This window comes from Alosa sapidissima, chromosome 1 (genome assembly GCF_018492685.1).
Source record: "Alosa sapidissima isolate fAloSap1 chromosome 1, fAloSap1.pri, whole genome shotgun sequence".
In the NCBI taxonomy this organism is placed as follows: domain Eukaryota; kingdom Metazoa; phylum Chordata; class Actinopteri; order Clupeiformes; family Clupeidae; genus Alosa; species Alosa sapidissima.
Window position 1 is genome coordinate 19801493 of NC_055957.1, and position 23650 is coordinate 19825142.

General features: G+C 43.5%; 1 protein-coding gene across 2 annotated transcripts; it reads right to left on the bottom strand.

Annotated features, from left to right (window-relative positions):
- Positions 1-834: 834 nt before the first annotated feature.
- Positions 835-22915, bottom strand: LOC121720956. Of its 2 annotated transcripts, none has more exons than XM_042107488.1 (13): positions 22678-22915; positions 22470-22583; positions 12708-12756; positions 12270-12421; positions 11262-11396; positions 7354-7398; positions 7167-7235; positions 6882-6973; positions 6261-6407; positions 5803-5932; positions 4419-4497; positions 4054-4067; positions 835-1823 (listed from the first exon to the last, which is right to left on the bottom strand). In XM_042107488.1, exons 1-13 carry the CDS (start codon positions 22774-22776, stop codon positions 957-959), a joined length of 1992 nt encoding a protein of 663 aa, XP_041963422.1. In that variant the 5' UTR covers positions 22777-22915; the 3' UTR covers positions 835-956. The 2 variants fall into 2 exon arrangements, with proteins under 2 accessions (XP_041963422.1, XP_041963432.1); XM_042107498.1 differs by lacking the exon at positions 22678-22915 and adding an exon at positions 18601-18671 and having other exon boundaries at positions 22470-22542.
- Between the last annotated feature and the right edge of the window lie 735 nt (positions 22916-23650).

Sequence of the window (23650 nt, forward strand, 5' to 3'; positions counted from 1 at the left end):
CTGGCGAACCAGTTGAACCACTTCTACAACAGGTTTGACTGCCCTGCTCCAGCTCCAATGGCGGTGGTCTGTCCACCACCCCCAGCTGACTCAGACACGGCTCCTGTTTGCGTGCCTGCTCTACCCCCACCTCCCAGTCTCTCCAGCTCTGCATCCCGGTCACACCCAACGACCTAAGCCACCATCACCTCACGCCCTGCCCCCACCTGACGCCTCCTTGCCTGTGCCTGTTGAGGTGTCCACGACTCTGGCAGCCTTGACAGGGACATCAAGGAGGTGGTCAGCCCCCACACCCCCTCAATACCAGTGCAACACTCACCTCCATCATCACAGGTTATCGTACCCCCACCATCACTGGATATTGCACCCCTCCCCCACATGGCGATCACGAACAATGAGGTTACAATGACCTCAGTCAACAGCCATCAGACACACAGATCACTGATGCACCTCTCCCCCTCCCCTCCTCTTACACCCCCATCATCACAACAGATCAAGTGAGAGCCCAACTAAAGAAACTGCGCATCAATAAAGCAGCGGGGCCTGACAGACTGTGTCCAAGGCTACTCAAGGCCTGTGCTGCTGAACTGGGGGAGCCACTGAAGCACATCTTCAATTTGAGCGAAAAACTTAACTTAAGGTGCTTTGTGCAACCGGCCACAGACCCTTAATCTTTCTAGATTACCAGGGTCTGGATTTTCCAGGCTAATAAAGTATCTATCTATCTATCACTCGCTCGCTCTCACACACACACACACAAAATACTCTCAAGTCCAAAAGCATGACTCATTATGGAAAATTATACTGAATAGAAAAAAATGGCTGACACAACAATTATGCTCAGAACATTCATTTATTTCATTTTAATGGGTGGAAATGAGAAGAAAGACTGATAAAGAACATAGCAGTAGATAAAAAATAGTCTCATCTTGTCCTGTATAGTATTGTGTTGTGTGTTATCTGGGGTGGGATTGCTTGCGGTACGGGGCATTGCTCCCCTCCATGGTCTTCAGCTTGTCCCGTCCAGGTTTGGGTCGGCGCCCCCCAGAGCCTGTAAACAACGACGTGGAGCCGGCTTCCTGCGGGGAGGGGTCAGAGTGGGGCGGGCTGAAAGCAAGGCTACCTCTGATTGGCTCAAGGTCCTTGTCGGACAGCATGGAGCTCAGACTGGGGATGCTTGCGAGGGCTTGCAGCCACATCTCGGTTGGGTCCTCCTCGCTCTGAGAGGACGGGTCAGCTGGACACACGGGGGGCGGGGCTGCTGTCACAGGCTGGGCAGGAGAATTCAACCAGGGCAGATCCTGTCGCCCCGGGACAGATATGCCAGGGGAAACATCCTCCTCCAACTCTGTAGTACCCCCCGTCCCCTTAAGTTTGCCCCAGAAGGAGCCCATGGGACTGGAGGTGGCTGGCCCAGAGAGGCCTGCCTGTCCTGGGCTAGTGGTGGGCGAAGTGCCCCTGCTGCTGGAGGTGGTGGTGGGGAGTTTGCGCTCCTGCAGGCCGACAGGAGAGGAGCGGGGCTTCTCAGGGCTCAGAGACAGGGAGTTCATGCCGCTCACCACCGCCTCCTCCTCCGTCCTCTCCCTCTCCGCACTCCTCCTCGCCGTTGGGACCTCATCCGCAGGGAACAGAGACTCTCCGGGCCTGAAGAGGGGGGCGAGGGGCGCGGCATACCCCTCCTGCTCCTGCTCAAAAATTACCCTGGGGTTGGGAGGAGAGTCAGGCTGGGGTTCATCCGTCTCTTCAATAGCGGCCTTCATACGATTGGCTTTGAGCACGGCAGCCAGGAGCGGTGACCGGGCACGAGGACTCAGGGTGGCCTCCTGGGAAACAGAGGGAAGGAAAGGGAAGAGGGGAAAACCTCCATCAGGGCAACAGAACATTCAGCATCTATCACGTCAACAGAACATTCAGCATCTATCAGTACTGAGGGAGATCTGCTCTGTGTAGAGCATCTCTCTCTCAAACACACTGTGTACTATGTGCCAGTGTTGTAGTACTGGAGTCCGAGACTCGAGTCCGAGTCATTTGCTAAATTTAGAGACTCGTGACTTGACTTGGACTTGAGCACTGAATGACTCGAACTCTGACTCGGACTTGTGCATTCGCACTCGCGATGACTCGTCAAGGACTCGACTTTTTTTTGTAATATATCATAAGGCTATAATTGTAGTATGTCATTAGGCTATAATTTGCTATATTATTTTAATATTTAAATTAGGCTATGTGTAATGCTAATTTTAGTGCAAGGGAATATTAGGCTACTGCTTCGTGTCATACATCGCAAGTCACGTCATGTTCACATGCAAAGCAAACTAACGTTAACTTTAACACTAAAATGCCTGGAGACATAGCCGCCGCCATGTCAATGTAGTATTGCCAGGCAATATTAGTTCTCCAAAATGACATGACATTACCTAAGATTACACTCAACCTAGGCTAAACATCACACACAGCTGCTGGATAGTTGATCATCGTGACTTGGTGAAAAGTTTTTTTCCTGACTGACGCGAGAAGCGAGGTTCCATTCATTAATTTTCATTTGCGGCGTGCCCTCCCGTGCTTCTGTCTGTTAATTTGCAGCAGGATATTATCGGATCGAAAGAAAAATAAACTAAAAGTTTTCCCGATCAAGATATAGCATACTTCTTAATTTTGGTGTCATAAAATATAGAAGCATAACATTAAATTGCCTAGTAGAGTTTCCATGTAGCGTGTCAATGTAGGCCTACGTGTCTGCGCAAGTGAAACTGACAAACTGAACCTCTTGTGGGTAGGCCAGAAACAACTATATTTAAAACCACGAATGAAGTGGATTACTGTTACTGTTCAAACGAGCGATTTGATAGCCTAATCCACTGCACGAAAAAAAAAAGGAAATAGCAACTTGTTCTATTTCTAACAGATGAATATCGTAGCAAATATGGCGATTGGAGCTTAAAAAAAACATTTATTTCACTCATCTCGCTGAAATGAACATAGAATGTGGCCTGTTGCGCAAATAAATTAATTAGGCAGATCTGCATCTCTGTTAACCGAAAGCTAGTTTTCATCTCCATTGTTGGCGTGAAATATGTCTCCATAGTGTCAGTGAAGTGATAACACTATGCATTTGCAGGTAGCCAGTGTTCACGTCACGGGAGTCAGAAAGAAGCTACCAAGACGGGCCCTGCTCTGTTTCTGTCCCTCCCAAACTGCGCTAAAATTGTGTAGTCTATTTAACAGCCAGAATTTTAAAAAAATGCCCGGGGGAGGCCCTTTTATGATTTAGGCCTACTCCAACGTCCATCTAGCTCTTGTGAAGTATGAACTTCTACAACACTGCCTACAGAGTACAATTGTCAGCAGTCAGTAACAGCATAATGTGACTTAATGGCCTGTGTGATGGGGATGTGGATTGCTAATTTATTATGAGTAGGCCTATAGGCTATGGTATGGCTATGGTATGGTATATATATATATAATAAATACAACACATTGGGTTTGGCAAGAAATTTGGCAATACTACTTTCACACAAGCGATGGCACCCCTGCTTGGAGACAGAAGATTGTCCGTTTTGCTTTTAAGGATTTTATCTGCAATGGGGAAAAAATTGAACGACATGTAGGCTATGCTTATTTTAGTGCTGGACTTGAACTCGAATTGATCAATAGGGACTCGACTCAGACTCGACGTGGATCAATAGTGACTCGACTCGGACTTGACTCGGATGAGTAGTGGACTCAACTCGGACTTGAACACTGGGGACTCGAACCAAGACTCGGACTCGAGGCATAGTGACTTGACTACAACACTGCTATGTGCATACAATTTACATTGACATACTGTAGGGGCATCCTTGGACTAGACTAGACTAGACCAAGACCAGGCATGTGCTAGAGGAGGACTAGACCCAGACCAGACATGTGCTAGAACAGGACTAGATCAGAGCCAGAGTTGTGCTAGATCAGGACTAGATCAGAGCCAGAGTTGTGCTAGATCAGGGCTAGATCAGAGCCAGAGTTGTGCTAAATCAGGTCCAAACACAGCTGTGGTTTTGGAGGACAACGTACCTGTCCTGGACCACCTGGAGAGAGGTCAGGAGAAAGAGAAAAGATTAATTTCATTAACATCTGTTACTGTCCAGGGCAAAAAACTCCCATTCCTCACAGTTACTGTAGACATTATCTGGGTTGTTTAATTGCCTTTAGGAGCAGTGAACGTCATGAGTTAATTACTCAGCATAATTTAGTCATTTGTTGTTCATTTGTCACAGTGTAACATGATTCAGCATAATTTAGTAATTTATTGTTCATTTGTTCATATGATGTGTGTTCATGTGATAGAAACATTTCACTACTTGATTACATAAGGAACAATAGTCACTAGTTACAAAGTGAGACAGAGAGAGAAAGCGAGTGTGTGTGTGTGTTTGTACTTTTCTTAGTATCTTGTGCTGCGAATCCCAGAAGTTTGGGGATCAAGTTTGCTTTGTTCTTCCACCTGTTCAAAATTTTCTGCCATACACACACACACACACACACAGTCAGACACATACACACACACACAATTTATGTCATGTACACGAAAGACATAACAATAAATGACATAACAATAAATGAAGAAACAACACTAAGGCCTAGTCCACACGTACCAAACCGATCTTTCCTCTGTCTTCCCTGGAACCGTATCAAAAAATATTTGCGTCCAAACTGATCCATCTCAACACGACTCAACACGTTACTTCATATTCCAGGCCTATAGGTGGCACTGTTTGTTACAGAAATTGACCAAAGCTTGCGCGCTGTAGGCTATACAAACAGACAGAGAAGGCTACGACAAAAATGGCTAGTGCAAGGAAACCAGAATTGTTTGTGTGGACTTATAGTGAACTGTTAACTGTAGTCAACTGTAAAATTAATAAACTTCATTTTTACGGTTTGTGAAGGGTGCAGTCCAGTCCTTTATTTGGCTAACGCAGGTACAAATAATCTCCTTTCCTTTCTTTGGTTGTAGGATAGTCCGCGATTCACATTAGTTTTGGCTATCACCGCAAGTGCATAGGCTACTAAACACTAGGCCTACCCAAGTTCTAGGCTATTCCGTCGCCACATTTATAATATTGCTATAATACCTTTATTAGTAACAGTCGATACTTTTGCCTGCATCAAATCGCGCATTCGCATTTAGTGCGCATCTACCATAGGCTTAACTTGAGTTCTAAGCGTCTTTGTATGCTCATATCTGACTTCACTAGACTATGAATGCATTTATTTATTTTGTAAGACATGTAAAATAAATGAATGACACCGGCACTACGCACAAATTAATTTAAACTTACACCACACTTCCCTAATAACTTCAGACTAGTTCTCTCGCGTCACTGACAGTAGCTAGAATGCATCAAAAAAACACTGGGAAAAACAGTGTTCAGTCCACCAAGTCATAAGCTTGGCGCTGCGCAGCACCAGTTGTGATATTTATCCTACTATACTGTGTGTAAATGTAGGTAATGTCATGTATGAAAACTAGTATTGTTAGGCAATACTACAAGTGTCAAGTCCAGGGCAGCTGAGGTGTGGCGATGACATCATCAATACGCAAGTATGCGGTTTCGCCGTCCAAACGAACTCACAAGTGCTACGGTTTCAGATTTTTCCACCCTGGGACCAGGTTTCAAAAAAGTGCGGTTTCGGGCAGTGCATTTACAGGATTCGTTTGGACGATCGGCCAAGATGAAGCAAAACTGGTGCGTTTAACCCAAAAAGCGTCTCCGTGTGGACAGGGCCTAATACACAGACAACTGACACACGAACACACACCTTGGACTTTTTGTTCTGTCTCCAGGTGCTGCTTGCCTGCAGTCCCCTCTTGAAGATAATTTTCTCAAGACCCTGAATCACATCAGTCTCGTTCTGATACGACTGAAATGTCTCGTGAAGCTGAAGCAACCTGCACACACACACACACACACGTCAGCCTGGCTCTCATACAACTGAAACATATCGTGGAGCTGAAGCAACCTGCACACACACACACGTACACACACACACACACACACGTCAGCCTGGCTCTCATACAACTGAAACATATCGTGGAGCTGAAGCAACCTGCACACACACACACGTACACACACAGCCTTTGAACACTTACCCCCCCCCCCCCCCCCCCCCACACAATATCTCTGTTATCTGATCTCTGTGATCACCTGTCTTTCATTTAATTGGTCCAGTAGATGACTTGCCCTGTGTGTGCGAAATCTGATTGGCCGGTGGCTCACCTGCCCCGCCTCTGCAGCTGGGCCATGACCGGCGGGGGCAATATGTGGTGGCTGTCGGGGGCGTCCAGGCCTGTGGACTCTTTCTTCAGCAGTGACTCGATGATGTCTATGTACGGCGAGATGGTGGGATGAGGAGTCAACACGTTACTGAGAGAGGGAGAGAGGGAGAAGGGTAAAGACAAGATAGATAGATAGATAGATAGATAGATATACTTTATTGATCCCTAGGGGAAATTCAAGAAGGGCAGGAGAGAGAATGAAGGAGAGGGAAAGAGAATGAGGGACAGAAGAGAGGTAGGAGAGATGAAGAGTAGGAGAGAGAATTAGGGAGAGAGAGAGAGAATAAGGGACAGAGAGAATGAGAGAGAGGTGTGTTGGGGGTGTTAGGGAGAATAAGAAAGAATGAGGGAGAGAATAGAGAGAGAGAATAAGGAAGAGAGGGGAGTGAAAGAATAAGTTGTGTGTGTGGTGGGGGATATTATGAAGAATAAGAGAAAGAGAATGAGAGAGAGAGAGAGAGAGAGACAGAGGAAAACAGTCAGATCATGACCAGCAAGAAAGGAGGCAGTATATTACTCTGGATTCTGTGTGTATGTGTGTGTGTTTGTCTGTGTGTCTCACTAGCGTGGGTCCCTGCGCCCCTCAGGAGGAGGACAGCGGAGAAAAAGAGAGCGATCGACAAAACTGTCCATGGTCCTCTTCGGGTGTTGCAGCTGAGCGTGAACAAAAATAATTTTCACCACCACCATCATCACATAATCACTTCTGTCACTATTATCTGTCAGTACAACAGCTAACTACAGCCAACTACAGTACAGCAGCATTATAGTGAAGCTAAAAACTTTTGCCTTCATCTAATAAGAAACACTCAGGGGGTCTTACACACACACACACACACACACACACCTGATGGGAGTGACCGTAGCCAAAGGTTCCGTATGTAATCACCATTTCGAGGTCTAATTTACAGATAACCTAAAACACAAGATTCAGTAAATACACAAACACAGAAAATCCTGCTGACACTGCTGTTAAATGTCTTAATGTCTTAAGAGGACTACGACATGCTCCAAGCCCAGGTAGGTCTACATACCTGACGGCTGCGTTTGAGATCCTCATGCATGACCGCTCTCTCTTTCTAAGGAGAAAGATGGAGAAATAACAACCACGGATGGGCACTGTCACTGTCACGGAATGTCATCAAACATTCAGTACATATTTTGCATAGAGGTTCAAGCAGATAGGAACAGTAAGAGGGCCCCAGCCGTGACGCAACTGGCTGGGGCACCTGCACCGTACGCTGGCGACCCGGGTTCGATTCCCGTCCCGTGGTCCTTTCCGGATCCCACCCCGACTCTCTCTCCCACTCGCTTCCTGTCATTCTCAACTGTCCTATCACATTAAAGGTATACTATGCAGGTTTAGGTATTTTTGGCGAGTGTAGAGTTCCCTTTAGAGTTGGGATGTATTTATATGTTACTCTGCTATTGTAAATAGCTAACGTCTCATGACTTATCCTCCCTGTACACAATGCAAATGCTTTTGTTGTGGAGGTGAAGGATTAACAACAGGCAAAAACTATCTCCAAAGAGCTATATCTACTGTATCTAAGGTAATGTTTCACGATTCTCGCGAGGTTTGGCGGGGCGCCGTTCTTGGAAGTTGCATGGCTGGTTTTCTCGGTAGGGACTCGCTATGTCTATGCTGTATAGCTATGCTGGGTGAATGATTTGCCTATTACAAGTTTGTTTTGGTCGGGCGCAGCCGTGGCCCACTGGTTAGCAATCCGGACCTGTAACCGGAGGGTTGCCGGTTCGAGCCCCGACCAGTGGGAACGGCTGAAGTGCCCTTGACCTAACCCCTCACTGCTCCCCGAGCGCTGCTGTTATAGCAGGGAGCTCACTGCGCCGGGATTAGTATGTGCTTCACCTCACTGTGTGCTGAGTGTGTTTCACTAATTCACGGATTGGGACAAAATGAGGATTTTCATCTGTTCTTATGAGTAGTAATCAAAACCATATGATTTACTTAATGTTATAGCCTACAAGAATTGAACAGACTTGAGTTCGGTATTTTGGGTCCGGCCCTCCTTAACGGTCCCAGTTTGTCATGTAGTACCTTGGGGAAATTAGTTGCCCACTGTCACGCCCGGCTATGCCGTGCTGGGTATGTTTCTCCCTGGCTTGGCCCATTGAAATCGTTGTTGCGTGCTTATTGTGTTGAACTTAAGAGAGATTGGGAAGAGGGTTTACCGTGGCTACTACTGGCGGCCCCGTGCGGTAGTACAGGAGAGCACAGGGATTAGCCCCAACGACTTCGTTTTTGGGCACAAAGTGCGCACCTCTTTATCGGTGTTGGGTAGTGATTTAGATGGTGGTGCGTAGATTTTGGCCGATTATGTGCATGGCTTTCGCCGAAGGTTGTTCTTGGCTTGGAAGTTAGCTAATGAAAATCTATGTGAGGTGCAAACTAAAATGAAGCGACGGTACGATCTTAAAGCAGAGGTAAGAGTGTTTAGCTCTGGTGACCAAGTGGTTGTGCTGCTACCAATTCCGGGTTCTGAATTAGAGGCTAAATACACCGGTCCATATACTGTAGTGCGGAAAATATCGGAGCGCAACTATGTGGTGTCCACCCCTGAGCGGAGGAGGAAAACACAACGTGTTCACGTTAACTTACCTAAACCATATTATTCCTCACCATTGCAGGTGGTGGGTGATAAGACTGCTTATAGACCTGTTGGACTGTAACTGGCTATTGGGGAGGGTGCACCCGACGCTTCTCAGGTGGTACCTGGGGATGGGGTGCGGGGTGCGGGGTCCGGATGATGCGGTCCTGCAGGCTCGGCTTAACAATTCGGACACGTTGGCTAGCTTGGACAGCCTCTTAGTGCATTTGGATGGGGAACAACGTAATCAGTTAAAATCTTTACTTTCTGAGTTTTCGTCTTTATTTTCCGACACACCAACCTGCACCAATCTTATCGAACACGATATTGACGTGGGGGACGCAAAACCCATTCGACAGAGATTTTACCGTGTTGCTCCGGACAAACGTAAAAGTATTGTTTTCATTTCAAATATCATGATTATCACGGATGATTACCACGGTGTGGAAACCGCGTGTTCCCAGATTCATCCAAGCCTGCTTTTGACATACAGTAGGCCTGGTACAATGAAACAAAACTGGTACCCTACTGATTCTGTTATCTACTTGATGGATTTAATTGTGGCACAAAGCCAATTATACATGACCAAGGAAAAAGTGAATGGGACAACACAATGTCACGGTAACATTATGCTATGAATTAAGAATGCTCAGCTCAGCCAGGTTTGTTTGTGCAGTCAGGATGTAGGCATATGAATGTGAATGAAAATATGCCCTCCAGTAGCAATAGGCCACCTTAAAATGCACCAGAATAAAAGAATCACATCTACTCAGTAACAATTTTTTACCCTCCCACAGCACCCCCTCTATGAGCACCCCCAGATGAAAATGAGTTCCAGCGTCCCTGGTTAAATGTTGCACTTTTGATAAGGTTTTGCCTATATTTTGTAATAGTAAATGCTGTCACACTTTTTGAAACTATTTCAGCCTATTAGTCCTTTCTGAACATATTGAACACACTTTTAAAAATATCGCGATAATACCGAAAACCGTGATCATTTTGGTCACTATAACCGTGAGGTTAAATTTTCATATTGTTACATCCCTAGTACAGACTATAGAAAGGTAAATGCGGTGACAAAGGCTGACTCCTTTCCACTACCACGTATCGAAGATTGTGTGGATCAGGTTGGTAGTGCTCGATATATAAGTAAATTTGATTTATTAAAAGGATATTATCAGGTACCGCTCACGCCTAGGGTGCAGGAAATTACACCTTCGGGGTTGTATTCTTACACCCGCATGAGTTTTGGACTGCGTAACGCCCCCTGCACGTTCCAATGTCTCATGAACTGTGTCGTTGCAGGGTTGGACGGGTGTGCAGTTTACATAGACGACGTGGTGTGTTACGCAGACCCCTTGGAAATACATCTGGCGCGCATACATTCGCTGTTCGAGAGGTTGGTGGCAGCAACGCTCACGGTGAATCTCGCGAAATGCGAGTTTGCCCAGGCCACCGTGGTCTATTTAGGCATGGTGGTGGGGCAGGGGCAAGTGCGACCAATTAGGGCTAAAGTATTGGCCATTGACTACCAAAAAGGAAGTGATGCGTTTTCTTGGGATGATTGGGTTTTATCGAAATTTTTGTTGTAATTTTTCAACCGTTGTGGCTCCACTCACCAATCTGTTAAAACAATCGGTGAAGTTTGTGTGGTCCGATTATTGTAAGCATGCCGTCACATAATACTGATATGCACGACACTTTTTGGTTGGCTTCCCACTTACTGACTTCTGCAAATCATTCGTTAATAAACCACCATTTTATTTAAACAGAGTTCAGCGTGGTCTCCCCTATGTCAGCTCTACTTTGAGCCAAGTGGTCCTGACACCCACCCCTGCTAAAAAGCCCAAAAAAATTTACTTAAAAAAAAAAAAAAAAAAGAAACAGTAAGAGCGGCACTGCGTCTGTATGTCAGCATGTTTGAAGGAGAATTCCGGCGATTTTTTACATAGATCTCTGTCTTTCGAGGTCACCGAGTACAGTAGGTATGTAAAAAATAGGGAAGAAAGGAAAAACAATTGGTTTTACCTAGGTCATGTTGCTGTAGCCAACAGCTAGAGCTTACAGGCAGCTACAGTGCTACACTCTGGAGGCATGAACATAGGGGCTCATGAACAAAAATCATGAGAATAAAAATTCTCCTTTAAGTGCTTTTATAAAGTGTGTTTGTGTGTGTTTGGGTGTCTTACATAAGACTGTTTATAGGTGTGTGTTAGTTAGTTAGTGAGGTACCCCCTTCACTGAAAAGCGATTGGGCGCCTTGAAAAGCACTAAATGCAATCTGTTGTTTGTGTGTGTGTGTGTGTGTGTGTGTGTATGGGTGAGTGTCTTACATTCATTATGTCGTGCAGCTTGACAATGGTCTTGCCGATGAGTTTGGGGACGCCAGAGTCCTGCTCGAAGAAGATGAGCTCCAGGACCACGATATGGTGGACCGTGTCCAGGGGCCTCTCCTCTTCCTTGGGAATCTGTCAAGTCAAATTTATTTAAATAGCACATTTCAAACACAGGGGTCATTCAATGTGCTTTACATAAACAAAAGAAAAGATTAATATTAAACAAAAGCATAAAAGGGCAATAGTTAAAAATAGTAAATAATTAAAAGTTATTAATTAATAATTAGTTAAAAAGTACATTATAATTAAAAAGAAAACATGAAAGACACAAGGTAGACTAATTAGAAGACAGAATTTGTAACTCAGTGATAACAGGGAGTGCATTTGATCAGTTAGCAGAAGGCATCTGAGAACAGTTTGGTCTTAAGTCTAGATTTGTCTACAGTTGGGGCCTTTTTGATATTTCGGTTTCAGAGGCCGGTTCCAACTGCATTGCAACTAAAAGCTGCTTCACCATGTTTAGTTCAAACAGCAGGTTTTACTAACCTGTTTTGCTCCTGAGACCTGAGAGGTCTGGAAGGTGTGTACTGATGAAGCATGTCTAATAGGTAATTAGGTCCCAATCCATTTAGTGATTTGCACCCCAAAGTTCACACAGGGAGTGGTCATCAGACTGATTTGGACATCTCTCATGCATGTGTGTGTCACAAGACTAACAATCTACCTATCACTGGCCACTGGTGTGTGTGTGTGTGTGTCACAGGACTACCCGGTTACTGACCACTAGAAACCTCAAGGGTCATCCACGTGACCACCAGCAGCGAATGTGTGTGTGTCTTCATGTGTACCTGTGAATGGGAGACTATATACTATATGCATTCATGTGTGTGTTCATGTGCATAGTGTGTATGTGTAGACTGCACGTGGTGTGTGTGTGTGTGTGTGTGTGTGCTCTTCCTCACCTACCTGAGCGAGTTGTGTGTGTGTGTGTGTGTGTTTCCTCACCCGTATGGAGAAGTACATCCACTCGTTGAAGGCAATGGCGACGTTGTTCCCGTTGTTGGCCTTTTGGTCATTGTAAGGCTGGAGGCGGGTACACTTGACCTTTCCCCCTACACTCACCCTCATAAAGCTCTGAGTTCCCCTCTTCACAGAGACTGGGGAGATCGCAAGCTCAGGACACACACACAGACACACACACACAAATGTGTGCATGTGTGAGGTATTGCTCTCTCCCTTTAACATACATACACACTAGGAGTAGGCCTTCTGCTTCTCTTTCTCTCTCTGTCTAATATACACACACTAGGGTATTGTTTCTCTCTCTCTCTTGCTAAAACACACAGACTCTGGTATGTAAGTCACCCATTTGATTAGAGATTGACACCTGTCAATCATAGAGAAGGGCTCAGGAAGACAAACACACTTTAGGTGAAAGGATACAGTTCTTGAAATCCCTACAGTCTTTGACATGGACTGTCAGAACACCCCTCTGTGGAGATAAATCAGGCCATTGCAGACAGGGCAAAGAGCAAGATTAATTATTACAGATTACAGATTGGGGAGTAATACAGGGCCGGCACTAGGCAGGGGCCAGGGTGGGCTAAGCCCACCCAAGCATTGTGTCTTGCCCACCCAAAGTTAAGATTTTTTTTTAGTTGTGCAGTGTGCAGCTTCAAACCCGACTTGGATGTAGAAGAGTTGGTGTTGAGTGTAATGGTAGCTAGCTGGTACATAACTGTGCAGTAGGCCTATGTATGTGTGTTAGGTAGCCTAAACCCTCCTCCTGATGCCTTAAAGGAAAACTCTATCCATTTTCCACATAGATATCTGATTCTCGAAATCCCTGAGTACTGTCTGTACGAGTAAAAAAACAGAAAAGTTTTTATCCACAAGCTGTTAGGCTCCTGAATCAAACCACGACATGCACCTCCCTCATGAACTGCACAATGCACCTTGCACTTTAAGCCCTGGCATCATGTTTTTGTTTGTTTTTATGTAATGTTCGTAATTTTATGTAATGTTCTGTTATTTTTTTGTATTTATTTGTCAAGTTAAATGTTTTCACCCTTTATTTACGTTATTTTCGATAGTTTTGTGTTATTCTTGGTCCTTTTTTCTGGCTGATAACTAACGGTAACGTTAGTTTCTATTCGACTGGGCTGATGAGCTTGCCTTGACTAGCCGTCCCTCTTCCATCTGATGCTGCACATCCTCTGTCTGGACTCGTCTGGACGGAAAGATTGCTCAGGGCAATGGGCCTACTCTGCGAGAGATCTGCAGCTGCCACGACCACCGAGCTGCGGCTGACCTGCGAGCTGCCATAACGTTAACGTATAGCCTCTGACGCTGGGTGCCTGCAGTCTGGATTGAGTGCTGACGTGGGGAGCTCTGATGGCGACATCGGGAGCCATGAAGCAACAAACGGTCCTTGCTAAAGCCACCGAGCTGCTGGTCAGCAGGAAGATCGCTGTTCGCTGTCAGACTGTTGTTCTTCCGGTGCTCTGCTCTCCAGACTGCCAGTAAAGTTGGTCAGTGAAAGAACTTTGTTGGTCTTGCATTGGCAGTTTCACGCGGGTCATCATTGCCCTTTTGGAAATTGGACTAATTTTAACATGATTATTATTATTTTATTTATTTATTTTCAATTCGCTGTGTTGTCTGTCTTGTATGTCTTAGTGTCACGGGAACGCTGGCGACTACGCCGCTCCGTCCGGCATCTTTTGTGTTTGTTATTTTTTAAATGTTTTTGTCATGTGGTGTCAACGCTGGTCAATGCCGTCTGGCATTTTTTGTCTTGTTGTCTTTTGTCAATGTCTTGTATGTGGAGCGCTTTGGGTTACACTTTGTGCATGTTAAATGCGCTATACTAAATAAAACTGACTTGACTTGACTTGGATCTACTTTTAGTGAGCACTTTTAGTAGTACAAGGTTTTATTGTATTTATGGGTAGGGGTAGTCTTATTTATTCATGTTTTAAACTTAAGTTTTATTCTATAACTTATTATTACACTAGTATGTGATAGCACAGTTGGAGTGGAGTCAGGAGTTCATTTCACTGCTTGTTGTAGGTCTATGACTATGCATGTGACAAATAAAGAAACTTGAAAAGCTTGAGTTGCTGCAGCCAACAGCTAGAGCGGCCAGGCAGCTACAGTGCTATACTCTGGGGGGGCATGCTGTTGGCAGGGATGGGCAAAAATACATCAAAATGTATTTTAAAATAAAATATCAAATACCCTCATTTTAAGTGTCAAAATAATCAAAATAAACAACATAATACATTAGCCACACCATTTATCAAATCAAAATACTGTATTTTGAAAGTACTAAACATACTCTTTAAAGGGAATTATGCGAGGCTGCTGTTTATTGATGATAGTTCAGCTTTCAACACCATTGTTCCTTACATGCTGGACTCTAAGCTCAAAGATCTTGGACTAAACACCTCCCTCCCTTTCTTTCTGGCAGACCTCAGGTAGTGAGAATGGGCCAGTTCACCTCAAATTCCATCATTCTGAACACAGGAGCACCACAGGGCTGTGTCTTGAGCCCACTGCTCTACTCTCTCTACACCTATGACTGTGTCATCTCACAGCTCCACTTCCATCGTTAAGTTTGCTGATGATACAGTAGTCCTGGGCCTCATCTCTGACAACGATGAGACAGCCTTCTTGGAAGAGGTGAAAAAGCTGATTGCCTGGTATCAATGAATAACTGAATGTTAGCAAAACCAAGGAGCTAACTGTAGACTTCAGAAGGAGGCAGCAGCAGACTTACACCCCTCTCTTGACTGATGGAACACAGGTAGAGAGAGTTGGTAGTTTTAAATATCTGGGAGTACACATCTCTGAGGACCTGACCAGGGGTACTCACATCCAAGCTCAGGTAAAAAGGCCAGACAATGAATGTACCATCTAAGACAACTCTGGAAATTCAGGTTCCCCCCAGTGATTTTAAAAACATTTTACACTGGGGTCATAGAGAGCATACTGACGCAGTGTATCACTGTGTGGTATGCCAACAGCACTGAGAAAGACCGCAACACCTTGCAGAGAGTGGTGCGCTCAGCCGAGCGCATCTCTAGGACTTCTCTCCCCTCCCTGCATGATGTATACATCAGCCGTTGCAAGAACAGAGCCACTAAAATCGTAAAGGACTCCACCCATCCCAGTAACTGTCTGTTCAGTTTGTTGAAGTCAGGCAAGCGCTTCTGCAGTTTGAAGGCCAAAACTGAGAGACTAAGGAAAAGCTATTTCCCTCAGGCCACATGGACATGCCAACTCTTATGAATGTCATGGACTCCATCCCATTTTAATAACATTTTTATTATTTTATTATTATTATTATTCATGTCACTTTATTATTCTATTATTTTGAATTATTTATTATTAACTTCTGCTTTTAATCTTATCTGTTACTTAGATTATTTCTACTTTACACAGTCAAGAAGCTAACCAGACTTACATTTCACTGCGTGTTATATACTAATATAACTATGTATGTGATGAATAAATCTCTCTGAACTCTGAACTGAACTCTTGAGTATGATATCACTGTGCAAACCTTCCATATATGTCTATTCATCCCATCAACAGTACACTGACTCTGTTGATAAAGTACAGTGTTTGAGAGCAGCAGCTTTTCTCTGCCTATGAGACATGCCGTTAGGCCAGTGTTTTTCAACCTTTTTTGTGGCACGGCACACTTTTGACACTTAAAATGTCCCACAGCACACTAACATCCTGTGTGAAGAAAAAATAAACCTACCATAGCCTAAAATTTCAAATAATACACAGATATGGGCTTATTATGGCTTCTATGCAAGACCTGCTCAATAAAACACCCTCTGTTTCATTTGTAGGTGACTATATCTAATTTAATTGTTGTTATGAACTGTTATGAAATAGTGCAATCATACAATCAATGAGAGCATGCGGTTATAAATTCTTTGATGCAACAGTTGCTTTTCTGGACCAGTGAGTGACATTTGGGTAATTTTCTGCGGCACACCTGATGATCTCTCACAGCACACTAGTGTACCCCGGCACAGTGGTTGAAAAACACTGCGTTAGGCTACCTGCAAACAGTCAACAGATCAACTACTGTATGATCTGGCTGTTACATCTTATAGATGTAATATATATTATACATCTGTGTCAGAGATGCATTCAAAAAGTCACAACTGCTTGTCAAGTGGTATAAAGTGGAGAAAAATCTCAGACATTGTCAATGCATGCCCAGATTGAGCAACATTACAGAGCAACCAAATAACTGGTTATTGGATGATAAAGTTCTCAAGAAATTGATTATTAATTGATCATTAAAGGTTAGTATGAGAGGGAGTGTATTGTGTGAGCAACCTAACTAGTTGAATCGTCTTTGTGAATCTATGATCACAAGTCTGTCTGGGCAAATTACGTCAGCACCAGCAGTTTTGCACTTTTCTGATGTTATCACATCACCAAGGCTATTGGTTTTACCAAAAATATTTGGCCGTATTTTTAAACTACAAAAATACACACATAGATTTGATACAAAATACAAAGACATTTTCTTCAACAAAATAAAATACAGATGAAAAAATGCTATTTTGTAGGCCTGTTTGAAATACTTATTTTAAGTATCGTAAACGTGCTAATTACCAACCATTTCGATCGAAAATTCTTAAAACAACAATGTTTTTTAATACTTATTTTTTTAATACTTAATATATATATTCAGGGCTGCCAACCCACGCATTGGCCGTGAGACGCACACATTTGTTTAGTTTCACACGCTCACACGCCACACACCCGATTTCTCACGCTGAAGTGTCAACCCGGTCGGTCAAATGCCTGAAAGATGAGTTTATCTATAGATCTACCTGTTGAGCCACTCGTGATTGACTAGGCGGTGAGGGTGTTCAAGAGCACCCCCTGTCTGTGGAATTTTCTAAATTTTCTCTCATTTGCGATGCTACTTCACAAGTCATCCCAGACGCATTTTCTCCCGCATTTTCCCGGCTTCAGGTATACTTTGAGTATTTTTCACACTGAAGTGTCAACCTGGTAGATCAAATACCTGGCAGATGAGGTTCAAATAAACTAAATCTATACATATATCATCATATACCATACATCATGTGAACGAGTGATATCTAAGCTTTCCAATGATATCAGCGCCAGTTGCTGTGATAAATGTTTCGCGAGAAAATTAACATTGAACTTACATGCAATTTAATCATATTTGCATATTGCACACAGTGCACACCCATTACTCTAGGCTAAATATCTCACTAACCCTTCACACAACACATGGCATATACCCAATATCACAATAAACAGCAAACCGTACAGAATAGGATGTATGCTAAAGCTCTGCGCATATGGTTCCTGAGTAATCCGGTTTTGAAACTGCAACACATAGTCTCATTGGGGCGAAATTATATGGTTTTCTAATGTAAACTATTTGTCAGTACATACATTTTTGTAAATTGCTCAGCCATAGATTATTCCACTATATTCTTATATTGCCAGGTTCCAGCCAATCCCACTTACACAGATAAATGAATATATTTCTATTGGCACATTAATGCAAAAATATGATGAAAATCAAATAATGAGACACAAATATTTTTTTTTCTTAATTTAAAGCCTGACATAAGCCATATGTAAATCACATCATATGTTCCCAGATATGGGTACATCCATGAGCATATACTGTAGCTATAGGCTACAATGACCAATATCTTACTTAAATTAACTAGCTGAATAACACAGGTGACCACTTCTGCATAATTTCATGGAGTGCACACATTTTTGACCATTTCTGAACTGTGAAATGTAGCATAATATGTTTTGTGGTTGTGAACTTATTGCAATATCACCAACTATTCCACCTGTGTGTGCATGGTTATAATTCTGAAGTGCAAAATAGTTTAGGCTACAGCACAAATATTCCCATAAAAATAAGCAAGTCTGATCTCTGAATGAATTTTGAAAGTGCTCACGATTGATGCATTTAAAAGTTAAAATATACAAATATTTCTGAGGACATCCTTGATGTGATTGTCGATCAGTCCAGTCTTTACGCTATGCAATGTGATCCAAATAAGCCCCTGAACCTTAAAACCTCTGAACTTGAGCAGTTCCTAGGCACTGTGTTGTATATGTCCTTGTTTGGATTGCCAGGCACCCGCATGTATTGGAGCAAGTCGAGCAGAGTGTCCCAAGTAGCCGACACTATGTCATTGAATAGATGGGAGATCATCAAAAAGTTCCTCCATTTCATCAACAATAACAGGCAAAATGAAGACCCACTCTACAAGGTGCGGCCACTGGTGGATCACCTGACCTCAAAGCTGATGTCCATTCCCATGGTTGAGAAGCTGGCGGTGGATAACATCCTGTATGTTAAAGCAATACCTGCCAAAAAACCCAAAGAAATGGGGCTACAAAATGTTTGTTTTAGCTGGTTCTGATGGTCTCCCTCACAACTTTGAGGTGTACACTGGGAAAGTTATACAGCCCCCTACACTGAGGGATATTGGAGCAAGTGGGAATGTGGTCCTCCGCCTGGCCCAACCTGTGCCTGTGCACCAGAATTATAAGCTCTTCTTTGACAATTGGTTCACCAGCGTACCCCTTGTTCTGACACTCGCTAAGCAGGGAATCCCCTACACTGGAACTGTTCGCGGCAACAGGCTACCTGGGGCAAACCTGAAGTTGGATTCTGAACTAAAGAAAACAGGACGTGGGTCTTGTGAACAGAAGTCAGCTGTTGTTGGTGAAACCACCCTGAATGCCTGAACCCTGAACGCATAGGCGTTCAATGGGCTAGCCTACATGGTTTGATACGTGCTGAAAAGTCCTATTTGCTGTTGAACTTGCGCTTCACCTATTCTATGTTGATTGACAAAGCCATAAAGTATGGCCCATAATGCAGCCTACAATGATTGTGTTGTCTGATGATCTAGCTATCCTCTGCCATTCAGAGCTCCGGAAAGTTCCCAGATATTTTGAAACACCTGTTAGCAATCTCTGATGTCGGAATATTCAATGGCTACCCGACAATATCTCAGTGCAAACTCCAAAATTGTTCGTCTATTAATTTTCCACGGTTCAACACATTAGCCTAATACTAGAACATAGTTTGCCTGGCTTTATTCATTTCTGCCAGTTAGTGCTTTTCCCCCTGTGCAGGGCTCTACAGTGCGCCCATTTCACTCGCACATGCGAGTAAAAATGATGGCGTGCGAGTGCAAAAAAATATTTAGGCGCACTGGTGCGAATGACTTCTAAACATGTCAATGTTTGTCTACAAAATACACCGTAACATCGAGAAACATGTGCAAACCATAGAATCACGTCGCGAATGCAGCATAAAAACTACACCTCCCATCAACGTTAGCAGTTTCGCGTTGTGACTCGCTAGTAGTCGCTTCTATCAAATCCAAAAGCGCAGAAAAAGCGGAAAGTTAAACGTCCCACATACGACGCACCCGACCAGTAGCGCGACAATGTGACGTCACAGAAGCGCCGTAACCATTTATACTCGCGCGTAGTGGTCGCAACACTAGTTGCAATATTCTCCTGAACAGAGGTGTCGCTGTTGTGAAAAGACTAACATTAACTACTTACACAGCAGAAGAAGCTGCAGTAAGAAACACCAGTAGCTAGCCTCTGTGATGGTACTTCAGACTTTGGTTGCTACTATTCACAACTACCATCATCATTATCATGTAGTTTCCAAGGTGTGTGCACAGGTAGATAGATAGATAGATAGATAGATAGATAGATGGATATATAGATAGGTACTTTAGTCATCCCGAGGGAAATTTTAATAATTTAAACAGTTTAGTTAGCTAGCTAGCTAGCTAGCAGCTGGCTGAGTTTGTGTAATTTCCTGAAGTGGAAAGAGATTTTGTTCAGGCCTTAATAGATATCCTTTGTTTGAAAATAAATCGTTTCTATTCTTTCCTCTTAATTCCATGTGTTGCAACTCTCATTGGTAACTTTGTTAACTTATCCAGCAAACTATTAAAAATTCACGACTGTAACAAAACACTGCAACTCGCTTGCCCTCGAACTAGTCCATCTTCCTGTTTCTGCCTTGTCGCGCTCGTCTGAAAAAAAATGAGTGGTGCGCTACCCAAGGGGGCAGGCGAATTCCCGGAAGTAGAAGAATCGACGTAGGCTGGAGGGACCACCTCTCTGCTAACTCCCATAGAAGTCCATTCATTCTAGGATTTTTTTGAAATACCATAACTTCATATAACATATATCCTGTGCCGATATTGTAGCTTCTGTGTAATCCACATAAACACTACATAGGCAAAACAGACTCCACTACCTCGTCCGTAACGTTGGTTACCCGTAAGAAGAATGGTTAGCTTGTTCGGTTGGAGGGAAGCTAGCTTTGACGTAATCTTTCTTTCGCGCCGTAGGGAGATAACCGTATTGTTTGGATAAGAAGCTCAGTCCACCTTACTGTCTATGACGGTAACTCATAAGCAAAACCTAGCACACACGACCGTATGTTAAGGTAAAGCCAAAGATCCTTGATTACTAGCTCCGCTTTAACCCTCTCTGGTAAAGCATTACACAGAGGCAACCTAATAATAATAAAAAAGTAAACCTAATTTTAAAAAAAAAACGGCACTAATCATTACAGAGGTTTTTGACGGATTGACCGTAGGTCGGAAAAGTGGAAAGAAGATTAGCTTCAAGGCTATAACTTTTTTGTTTTGTTGACTGTTTTTGAAGATGATCATGTATGGTAGCTTCAACATTAACACGACTTGGTGAGGATGATATTAATAATAATACATAAATAAATGTTTAACTTTGATGACTTTGAAGGCGAAGGAAGTGTGAGAAGAATTTCTGTGTATCTATCATATGAGTTACAAGATTCAGTTCGATGGCTAACGTCACGAAGTTAAGTGTGAGTCTGCGCAGTACTGGGGGGACCAACTGAAAAATCGTTCTATTTGACTCAGTGCCCTCCCATTGAAAACGACGAAGTCTGTTCGTCCATTTCTTTTACTGTCTATGGCGCTACCTCGCGCTACACGGCCAAAACCCTGGCGCGCCAGAGAGATCTACGTCATTTTGACGTCACATTGTCGCGCTACCGGTCGGGTGCGTCAGGCTTCCACGCATGCTTGTTTGTTTACACCGAATACAAGCTGAAGTGCAAAACGAAAGTAGGCCTAACGTTTGCCTACTGCCCCCATCAATGCAGATATTTAAAAAAATAAAATAAAAAGGACAAAAAAAATATATATCCTTGATAGCCTATGTTGGGTTTTGTGGAAGAGAAAATGGACTGTTTTAGTAGTAGTATTAGGCAGTATGCAGTCAGATAGGTCACCATGGGCATATTTGGATTAGCTACAGATGGATTCACAAATAAATAAATTAGCCTACATTTGGCAGGATACTTGATATATAGACTAAATGCAAATATGGCAATGTATTATATTATTTTACATTAACAAAATGTAGGAAAATAGAACAGACTGAAAATAAAGTAGGCACTGATCTTTAAAATCCTGTTTCCTGTAGCCTAAATGTTGTCAGTCATTCTTAATATTTGCAATTGGTGCATTGGCATGTTTAACTGTTAGCTGCAGTGTAATGCTAGATTATGTGTAAGTTAAGTACAGAAGTGACACAAGTGCTCCTGGAAAAAAATGTTAGTGTAGAGCCCTGCTGTGTATAAGTTACACTACATGCATTATTGTGTTTGACACTGTGGATAGCCTATCTGAGACGGTGGTCTGGTTTAAATGAGTTACGTTGTGAAATTGAGAATGGCACAGACTAAATCGTTTAGTCTATTTCTTTGTATTGTGAAATTGAAATGAGATATGGACTATTACAATCAATAATATGTTGAAATTAATTAAAAGTAATCAATTTCTATGAAAAATCTATGTCTGTTGTGTGCGTGTGTCAAGGTAAAGCCTAGGCCTTCCGTGCGCATACTGTACTGCGCAAAAGCGCCACTTGCGCCTAGGCTATTTCATTGTATCGCCTTGTTAGGCTATGCGCGGGGTGTGCCAACTTTTTATGAGATAGAGAGACCTTAAAGACAAAAAGATAATTCGAGCCCTAGTGACGTTCCTATACATGTATCATAAATAAGTTGTTTTGACACAAGGCAATTAGAGGAGTGAATGCACGGCCACCTGTGTTGTGAGCCTAGCGTTAACTCACCGCAGCCCCGCGAGTAACTAGCGTTTGAAAATAATCCTCCTCAAACTCATCGTCCGAGTCCGTCTGCTCACGCGGCGATGCGCCCCTCAGCAATTGAGCTATTCCGTTGGTGGTCTACAGAGGGGAAGAGCGCGTGGTATTAGCGGGATTGAATATGAAGCTATGATTAATCGGGGAGTTTTGGGGTGTCGGTCACATAGGCCCCTACCTGCTGACTTGATTGGCCTGTGGTAGATCTCCGCGGGATAGATCCAGCCCGGGACGTAGAGGCGCGTTGGCTACCTTTGTCGTACTGAGCCGCATCCATTCCCCACGTTCTAGGTCGACTGTAGCCCACGATTAATGTTAATCTGGGCTGCTGAGGCTAGCCTATTTCAGAAGTGAGTAACAGAGAAGGCGCGTCGACCCACGTTTGGAAGATGCAGATGCTGTGTTGTCAAGGCAGCTCAAATCGAATACAAACAAACTAAACAAACAAACAAAAATGCAGATTGTTTTGGATCTCATTCAAAACTGGTCAGACATCCTAGAGTTTATTTTATTTGACTGTAGCCTAGAATGATTTCTTATATCCCTATGGTTTAGGCTACTCATATATTTAATTGCAGTTATCATTTTGTTTTAAAGATGTTGGTTTGCCACCCCCGATTTTTAGTAATTATCAATGCACGCAATTGGATAACACTAGACCATGTTTACTGTCCTCCAACGTTGCAACACTGTCTTCATCAGTTTAGCTGGTTTCCCGGAATGTTTAAGTAAAAGTAACGTGCATCATTGATCTTTGCCAGAGTGTCTCGCAGAGACAATTCCATTGTGCTCTCGCAAGAACGCTGGATTTCCATGGTACACACATAGCGCCCGCCGACATTTTTTCATCACATTTCTAAAGTGCTTCTTTAATTCATCATTTATTACAGTAAAGAGTATAGCAGAGCATCTATCAGTGCCTGTTTTCTGTCTCACCCTCTTTTCTTTACCTGCCTCCTAAGACCTCCTGCTTCCCTCTCCCGAGTATTCAGGATGTCCTCTTTAAATATATATTACGTTACACAGGCATGGTGTTTCAATTACTACGTCCCCGCCCCCGAAGCAGACCGCTTGGAATACATCAACCTAGGGAGCGAAAAGGGCTTATACTTATGAAATCTTTGAGCAAATGTGAATAAAAGGCGCAAATA

Coding starts and splice junctions, on each gene's coding strand:
- LOC121720956 (XM_042107488.1), bottom strand. CDS start 22,776: ATGGATGCGGCTCAGTACGACAAAGGTAGCCAACGCGCCTCTACGTCC. Junction 5,933..6,260: donor CAGCTGCAGAGGCGGGGCAG/GTGAGCCACCGG, acceptor GTGTGTGTGCAG/GTTGCTTCAGCTTCACGAGA. Junction 4,498..5,802: donor GACAGAACAAAAAGTCCAAG/GTGTGTGTTCGT, acceptor TGTGTATGGCAG/AAAATTTTGAACAGGTGGAA.